We start from the raw sequence: 9,550 nt of genomic DNA, 5'->3' as shown, positions 1-9,550 counted from the left end.
AAAACCCTCTACCACATATATTAAAAAAGGAATCCAAACAAAGATGATATACCAACTATGTACAGGGGCGGACCCAGACACTTTGAAAAAGAGTGGTGCCAGTCGGGGTTCCACAGAAAAAGGAGTGCTAGTACATTTTTTGAACATTTTTGGGGTCAATTTTACACAAGAAAATGGCGAATTTTCCAATACAAAGGAGATGCCAACCCCTTGACCTCTTGATCCGCCACTGATATAATTTAAAAAAATACATACGAATGGATGATTCTGTTAGTGCAATTTTATTTTGATAGTTTTTATTCGAAAAAAAAGTAACTACACGTATCATGGAAGAGATCCTGGTGTTGCAAGAATTATATTTTTCCTGCATGCCGTCTGGTGACATAAAATTGATAAGGTACAATGTAATTTGTTGTAGGTTATATTTTATCGTTGTAATAAGATTAAACATCAAGGAAATGAAAAATGTGGGAAATTCGCATCTGAAGAATTCTTTTTCTCTGCAAGTTTTAAAATGCGTGTTTGAAAAATTGATTCAATGTGTAAAGTATTCCAACTAAGGTTCCATTATATAGATAGGTCACTGCAGATAACTTTATGACAATTTGTGGAAATAAAGCTATATTGAGACACTCAAACAAGCAAATCCAACATTTTCTCCCTGTAAAATGTATATATTTTTCAAAACCTTACATTATGGAGATCCATAAAAAAAGATCGATATTCTTTTTTATTTTGTTATGAATATCTGTAGCCATGGTAACAAAATAAAAATATGCATCAGTTTTCATAACAAATTTTAGGTGCCTTCCCAAAATTAATTGTCAAAAAACCGGTTTTCTAAAATACCAGGCACTTAAAAACTGCCAGAAAGAGTAGGTTTGAATGGTTTTATTGTAAAAATAAAACAAATAAAAAGTGTACTTTTCTGCTCATTTGTTCATGATTTTAATTCTTTAAGTTCGTGCGAAATTTTGCATTTTTGAAAAACAGCCTGTTGGTGCAGGGAAGAGAATCCAAACCGGTGAGGACCTGAATCTTTCCGGATAGCTTAAAGCATGCATTTTACACCTCTTTACCTTCACAAGTATTGCATCTATTTATGTACGAGTGCTCTACTTCCCACAATCAATACTTCCACCACGTTTCACCTTTTATTTTTAAGTTTTACAAAATTAGACCGGGTCAATTTGTGTACGGAACAGTGCACCTAAATCCCATTTGTATAGTGCAACCTAATATACCTATAACAAGCGTTCACTGTAGTTTGTTTTTCCGACGCAGTCGGTATAGTTTCGCTTTTTACCCTTTAACCTTAAAGACTTTCTTTCATGGAAACGCACATCATCTGATCGCAATTCTGTTTCCTGATTGGCTAAATACTGATAACTTAGTGCCGTTAAAAAACTCTATCGAAAATTGCGTGCCAGGTGTTATATTTCCTGAATGAAATGTAGAAAATTAAAAGTAAAAAAACTTTTAAAAAAAAGTACTTGTTTAAAATAAAATTGTCTTTCACTTTTAAAGCTTCCAGTGTATTCATTCATTTTCTATGAGAATATACTACTTATCCGATTACGACTTTCATTGTTCTATAGTATTCATCTATCAGTACAGTGTAATTTAAAACTTTACTGTAATATTTTACACATTAAAATTTAAAGTACACCCGCATATCCGGGAATAGTTTGTGACTTCTTCGTATGTGAATATATAAGTTGTAATAAATCTGCTTTTCTGCTTCAATATTTGTTGATGTAATTATTAACAATATATTCTAGATGGATGGCTGCGAGTACTTTTCAATCCGCGCCTCCCTAAATTATGAAAACTACTGCTGAGCCCATTTGAGTAATCAATGAAAACAGTCTAAAAATACATAACAATGTTCACTTTAAACACTAGTGACTATATGTGGACAAAAATTAGTCCGGTGATATAAGTAGCTTTTCACTGTGGAGTCAATGACCTCTAACCCGGATTTATTTTACTTACCTAAAACATTTTTTGAAACGTGACATGTAAAGAATGAGTGAATCAGTTTACCTAAGATTTGCTAATATTAATCTTTTTATCATCTAGTAGATCTTCTCTGTTGTGGAATATATTGTAGAACTGCCAAATTTGCGATGCAAATTTTCAGTCGTTCCCTCCGCGGGATTCGAACTCGTACAGCTGTAAAATCTGGCAACACCGCCAGCACAAAGTCTAGCGCCCTAAACCACTCGGCCAGCTAGGCTATATAAAAATATAGCTTTCGCTGGCCGGGTCATTCCTCCTCGAAGGATTAGTCTAGGGCTGTAACTAAGTACACGATGTATGGTAGTACGGAACAGCTCATTTAGATGTTATTATGTAGGATAGAGGATCAAATTAATGATGCATGTCACAACAAATCAATATTATACAACGTCTCAGAATGTGACAAAACGCTACACTACTCCATCGGATCAAATTGATACAGGGAAGATACTGTAAACGCGTAGAAAGTACGTCTGAAAAATTCCCAACGATGTTAGAACTGCCAAATTTGCGATGCAAATGTTTAGTCATTCCCTCCGCGGGATTCGAACTCGTACCGCTGTGACATATGTGGCAACAGCGCCTGCACAAAGTCCAGCGCCCTAGACCACTCGGCCAGCTAGGCAATATAAAAATATAGCTTTAAGCCTTCCCTTGGCGATACGATAAATTATTGAAAAAAGTACAATATAGTCACAGCTGTTATTTATTTATCTAGCTTAATAGAATCAAAGTGCTTTTAGCACTGGAGGTTTTTGATCCTTGTGAAAATAGTAGCATAAACGCAGTCAATTAAAAAAATTACATGATGTAGAATAAAACTGTACCAATAAATTTGCATTTCCCTTATATTTTAGTTTTTAACTTTTTTAAACCTCACAAAAAATAACTTATATGACATTCAAATAATATTTTTACAGAGTATTTATTCCTAGACCGTCATTATACCAAAATTTCTTTACAGCAAATGATAGAATATCATTAAGCTGAATAATTGCCTGAAACATATATATATCCACAAATTTTGAAAGAGAAATTGATTGATATGAAAGGAATTACATACGGGCTACATTTTTGTGTAGTATTCAGAAACAATAGGAAAATTCCTCAGATGAACCGGTGACATACGATATTCAATCCCGAGTGATCAATCCCCCCCTCCCAAAAAAAAAAGAAAAAAAAAAAGGAATTGCTAATCTAAAAATACTAGTTCATTACATGAGGGAAACTAATAGTATTGGTATAACTATCAAATATGCAGTCCCACTAGCATATAATCACAGAAAGGGTGATCCAAGATTTGGGGGTGTCTGATTCTTAGACAGAGAAGTACTTAATTGCGATGACTCTTGCGCTTTCTTTTGTCTGTCTGGTAGTAGTTTTACTTTCGGTCCTCGATTTTACAAATATGGAATTCGATGTTCAAATCATTGTGTTGATTTTATTACAAGTATTTGATTGTGATACCTGTATTTGTTCATTAGATTCATTATTTGTCAAGTGATTGCTGAGCAGTAAATAGTGATATATTCGATTTTATTTGAAAAAAAATAGTTGAGGCGAGCCAATCTGGAGAAAATATGGAAACACCTTTTTCGTGGTTAAATACCCCGTGAGGGTCCGAGTGTCAAAAGAATAGGCCCACAACCCTGGCCTGGCATGTCAAATGCTGGGGTCGTCAGGCCATATAACGGAAAACCTGACCGCAAACCAATGGGTGTCTTTCTCGAATGCCAACATTTTGTATGTTACCTATTCCTTGAATGCCAACAAAAATATTTCAATAGATGTTTATATTAAAACAATAGGTGTTTTTATAATAATTAACATGTTTTCTTGTAAGTGTTTAACTGTTGAGATTAATTAGTGAAGTTGATAAATGGAACATTTTATCCCTTTTTTATATGGAAAACAGCAGGTTTTTTTTAAAATATGTAAGAATATAATAAAATTGAATTATTAAAAATTTGTAAAGATGTAATAAAATTTTACAATTTTTTAACTTTTATTTTAAGAAATGTATAAATTATATACAAAAATATTAAAGAAATTCAGAAATTTAACATCAATAAACATTTCAAACTTTGAATTTTATATTTATGATACATTTTATTCTTTATCATTCTAACGTTTTAACTAATTAATATGAATATATTTATTAATTATAAAATTGGATAATTATTAAATCATAGTAATAAGAGTATAGTCCTTACAAAAAAAACCAAGACCAAACACAATACTTAAGTGCTATAAAACATTTGTCAAAAAAAAAAACAAACAAACAAACAAAAACAAAATAGTGTGATATTATTACCTGTACCAAAAACAAAACTATTCTGAACTACTGAACAAAATAAACATAAACTAGTTACAGCAAAAACAGATCTTCTACATTGTGTAGCAATTACAAATACTTCATTAAAATGAACAAAAAACTCATTTTTATTAACTATTCTAGTACTAGTATTTCTACATAAAGAATAATGATAGGTTGAAATATCTTCAAATTATTGGAATATAAAAATAATTCAAAAGTCTATTGTGCTATACATGTACATGTATGATTTTGTGAAGAAATGCTTAAGTAGAAACAGCAAAAAAAAAAAAATAATAATAAATAAGATTTTAACTACGGGAATAACTATCTGAAATATGAACTGAAATAAGTCACCTGTAATTTACCTATCTGTTAATTAGTGTGAATGTTTTGATAAGCATACCCCTTTGTTGTGATACCCACTGACACCTATTCCTTGAAAGTTTTACTGGTAAATTGTCGGTAGATCAAAAGAAGTTGGCATTCGAGGAATAAACCAATTAAAGTGGTGTACCGTGTTGGGAAAGATAACACGTTCCTCACACGTTAAAGAACCCTTCTGTGGTATTCTCCCGGAGAAGGAACCATAGGGTCCGCCACAGGAGGCTAAATTGCCCGGTCCTACCACCTCTCCCTATTCCCTGTAACAATCAAAATTTGTCGATTCCATTATCCTTGTGTCCCATCCCATTTTTCATTTTATTATCATTTCAAATTCATTTCATCATCATTTCATGTTCATTTGATCACCCATTTCATGTTCATCGCCTGAATATAGGTGAAATATTGTTGCTCGGTCGTTAAACCCCAACAATCAATCAGTCGTGGTTATATACTAGCGGGGTTCTATAATTAAGATTAATCACATATTAAGCACATCTTTAACTTAATATTAAGCGATATCTGCAAGTTCCACAACATTCAGAAGTCATTCTCTGAACATTTCAAACACATTATGGATTTAGGTCTAATTTATCAGATAACTGCTGAGTGTATCAGCCAGTAACTGTATAACAAACTTTTGGTAGATCTTTAATTACCGGTGTCTGAAAGTATACTATTCCCTACTTGCTGAGCTCGGGATGCAGCCATATTTTATCCTGTTTTTGCAGAGTTACCTCTCGTAAGAGCAGGTATAATTTCGAAGTCTCTCTGATCGATGTTCGGATTCGGATGCAGAAAAAAGAGGTAACTCGAATGAAAATGGAATCACCAGCAGACAAACACAACGGTGTTTCTAAAATTTACAGGGTGTTTCATTTTGTTGGTAGGTTACATAAGGATGATTTTCATTTGTATCCCGGGTAAAGAAAATTTATGGCAGGGTCAGTAGAACGAGAAATTCCCTTTTGACTTTCGAGATTTTCTAAAGTATCGTCGATATAGATGGAAAACCTTACGTGTTCCGAATAGACACCTGCTCCAAAGGGAGATAACCGTTGACAAAATGTTGGTCCGCAATTTTGTTTGTTTGTTTGTTGGGGTTTAACGTCCGAGCAGCAATATTTCAGCTATATTCAGACGATGACCATGAAATGAAAAAAAAGGATGGGACACAAGGACAACAGGGTCGACAAATTTTGATTGCCACTGGAAAAAGGGGGGATGGGTAAGGTCGGGCAATTTAGCCTCCTGTGGCGGAGCGCAAAGGTTCCTACTCCTATCGAATACCACAGCAGGGTTCTTGAACGTGCGAGGAACGTGGCATCTTTCCCAACACGGTGCACCACTATGGTTTGCGGTCAGGTTTTCCGTATTATAGCCTGACAACCCCAGCATGTAACACGCCAGGGGTACCCCATTCCACCACCTGGGGCACACATCCCAGTTGCTCTGTGGGCAGAGCGCCTAGCCCCCGGCTAGGTTTCTGAGCACTATTTAGTCGCCTTATACGACAAGCTTAGCGCTGCTGCAGGCCTATTCTTTTAACACCCGGACCTGCACGGGGCTGGTCCGCAAGTCGGGAATAGCTAAAATGCATTAATATTGTAGATGTCTGATTTAAAATGTATATCATGACTTCCACTGGAAAATGTAGTATTTTGAAAAAGTAGGAATTTTGATTAAAAAATATGGGCAATTTTAAATTTTTTCACCTAAAAAGCAACAGGGCTGCCTTATAAAAGAAGGAATTTAGGAAAATAAAGACCAGTCGAAAGCTAATCCAAGATTGCTCTGATGTCACATTGATTAGAAAATCAGTCATTGGACTTCAGAGTTAACTTCACTTTGGTAATCTCGGACTGTACGAAAGCCTGTTGTAATTACTAAGTGGTTGTAATTAAGGGTCTATGATAAAAAGCATTAGAATATCAGGTATAAGATATTATACTACCATGGTATGACCTTTATACATTATGAAAAGTGCCCAAGTATAACTGGCCCGTCGATGAAAGTTCACGTCAGTATTAACATGCCAATATTTAGAGCGCATCTCTGTTTTTAAATTTTATGTAACTTTTAGCTATCACGTGACAGATGATAAGGCGAAATTCTCTCGAGATTGATTGGTTAGAAACTACGTCACGATCACGATATAGTATATATTTGTCTTGGTCACCGGAACCAACAGTTCGAGATTGATTTGTGTTGCTGCGTCAGTGAACGTACGGGCAAATAATCTCACAATTTTCACACATTTAACCATAATTTGACTACTTTGATTAACAGCAAGGTTATAAGATGGCTCAAAGTCAACCTCGTCAGAACTTCCACATTGAGAGCGAAGCGGGTATAAACCGCCAGATTAACATGGAGCTGTATGCCAGTTACTGTTATCAATCAATGGTAAGTGCAAATTATGATATGTCATATTGTGTATTTAAGATGATTACCTTGTTGATAATCGATTCTACATTGTCGTCAAAATTGTCATTGTTTATCAGTGTTGTCTACGTACTAAATCGATACGCTCCACCTCTTGACCTTGGGTGTATACACACGCACACGTTTATAACACGTGATTACCTGTGAGATGTTTTTTTTCTGTCACGTTACAATTTTTGACTCGCATAATAAAAGCACATTAGGTCATTAAAAATTATAACAACAATGAATACGCTCAATAAAATATTTGGCTTGGTTGCCGCCCTTCTTAATAGTGGCTTTAACGTTAGATCATTAAAAAAAATCCTCGGCGAACGTCATGTTTATCTAGACAAATTATAGGCGGATCCCCAAATATCCAAAAGGATTACTTCCACAAGACTTGTGATACTCTTGCATAGGAATTTTCAAGAAAATAAATTGTCTTCTCCTTTTTTGTGCATGAACTAGTCAGTTTTTTTCTTACTACTCCAACCTAGTACACTGCAAAAAATAAAAAGAAAAAGTGATATTTAAATATTTAAGTATTTCTATTATTAAATTTGTTCTTCACATTTTTAGGCAATTGGTTGAATATGAATTATAATCTATACATGTTCTATTGGCATTATCTGTAAAAAAAAATCTTGTACACATCAACCTAATGTCTTGTTTAAGAAAATAAATGTAATCAAATTTGTAAGTTATTTGAAATGAAAGGGTTTTGATATAAGAGGCCTTTAGGTTGCAATATCAAGGCTTACAAGATGTCAACAATCATTCAAGTTAATGCAAATGTACTATTCTAGATGAGGATCACATCCTGTCTATTATAAAAACCCTGAATTTTAATCACATCAATATTTTCTTCCTTGCCACAAGAAAACTGTTTTTATAAAAGTACTTTAGCATCCTTCAAACACCAGCTGTTCTGAAGTCTTGCGTACTAAACTGAACAATTTGAATTTATATATAGGCTTTTTATTTTGATCGTGATGATGTGGCTCTCCCAGGATTCAGCAAGTTTTTCAAGAGTTCTTCAGATGAGGAGAGAGAACATGCTGAGAAGCTCATGAAATACCAAAACAAAAGAGGGGGAAGAATTGTTCTCCAGGACATCAAGGTAATTACCTGCATTTGACTAAAGTCATTGATACTGAAACTGATCAAGTAAATTAAAACCACAATGTTATGTACATTTGTATAAGCCCAAAAATAATAATAAGTCTTGTTTCCTGCTACCAGCAAGAAAAAAAATAGGATATGTACTAAGGTAGGGAAATTATTCATTTTTCAAAACATTTACAGCAAGTTCATGGGGCAACAGTCTAGAATTTTAACACTGGAATGCAGTCCATTTGCATCTGATGAATAAAAAGAACTTTCCCAGAAATGGATTCTGTTTTCGAGTAGCCTCTGAAACAGTATTTAATCTTACTGAATAGAGATTACCTTCAAGAGATTAAAATAACAAACTTTATTGCATATTGTAAAGTTTACTAATCTGAGTAGTTTTACTGCTTAGGTCATGGTTAACAAATTAAATACTATACTTGAATTTTAATCATTTTTCAGTGTATGTATCAATATCATGTTGTTCCAGTTTTGATATACTTATCCATTATAGAAACCTGATCGTGATGAATGGGGATCTGCCTTGGATGCCATGCAGGTTGCTTTGTCATTGGAGAAGAGTGTCAACCAATCTTTGTTAGATCTACACAAAACAGCTGATTCCCATGGAGATGCCCAGGTATTGATAAGGAATAATTTAAAGTTGGTCATGTCCTACTTTTTCATCATTGACTGCTTCATAAGACATTTTGGGGAGAAACAAAGTGTGATTTGTATTTTAAATAGAATTCTAAATAACAGCAAATTACATGTTGTAAATTGAAATTCCAAAGGTTTCTTTCTAACTTCTCGTTAATTTTCTGTTCTTTTTAAAACATTACTTCCTTCTGGTAACATTATACAGAAGTTTATAATTTTGTTTATTCAGTGGTGGATATTTTTTGAGGATCAGTTACTGCATAGATAGGTTGATAATACTTGCACTGTATCCAGTATAATTTGATGCATTATATTACCAAGTGTCTCCCTTTCTTTCAGATGTGTGATTTCATTGAGAGTGAATACTTGGAGGAACAAGTGAATGCCATCAAGGAAATTTCTGATCACATCACTCAGCTCAAACGTGTTGGAACCGGTCTTGGGGAGTACATCTATGACCGTGAGAGCATAAACAAAGAATAGACTGATTATCGATCAATGGTCCATACCAGAATTTGAACAAAGGGACAATTTTGTAAACATCTGTGTTTATATCACTATATGAGGAACTTTTTAATATGCAATATTGGACCATAATTTTTCTTTTAAAAATCAAATAAAAATTGAAAAATA

General features: G+C 33.9%; 1 protein-coding gene across 1 annotated transcript; it reads left to right on the top strand.

Annotated features, from left to right (window-relative positions):
* The first annotated feature begins 6,909 nt into the window (after positions 1–6,909).
* Positions 6,910–9,550, top strand: LOC148615174 (soma ferritin-like). Its single transcript, XM_088589829.1, has 4 exons — positions 6,910–7,126; positions 8,121–8,267; positions 8,772–8,897; positions 9,257–9,550. The coding sequence occupies exons 1-4, from the start codon at positions 7,022–7,024 to the stop codon at positions 9,398–9,400; spliced, it is 522 nt and encodes a 173-aa protein (XP_088445955.1). The 5' UTR covers positions 6,910–7,021; the 3' UTR covers positions 9,401–9,550.

The sequence above is a fragment of the Perna viridis genome, chromosome 6, assembly GCF_037379345.1.
Source record: "Perna viridis isolate PV_CMFRI_1.1 ecotype Kerala chromosome 6, ASM3737934v1, whole genome shotgun sequence".
In the NCBI taxonomy this organism is placed as follows: Eukaryota; Metazoa; Mollusca; class Bivalvia; order Mytilida; family Mytilidae; genus Perna; species Perna viridis.
Note: the sequence above shows the minus strand (reverse complement) of the source record. Positions and strands in the feature narration are given on the sequence as shown.

What these genes read in the sequence shown, in the direction of transcription:
- LOC148615174 (XM_088589829.1), top strand. Translation starts at nt 7,022, where the DNA reads ATGGCTCAAAGTCAACCTCGTCAGAACTTCCACATTGAGAGCGAAGCG. An exon ending in GTTACTGTTATCAATCAATG is followed by an intron (nt 7,127 to 8,120) that starts GTAAGTGCAAAT and finishes ATTTATATATAG; the next exon opens with GCTTTTTATTTTGATCGTGA. An exon ending in TTGTTCTCCAGGACATCAAG is followed by an intron (nt 8,268 to 8,771) that starts GTAATTACCTGC and finishes TATCCATTATAG; the next exon opens with AAACCTGATCGTGATGAATG.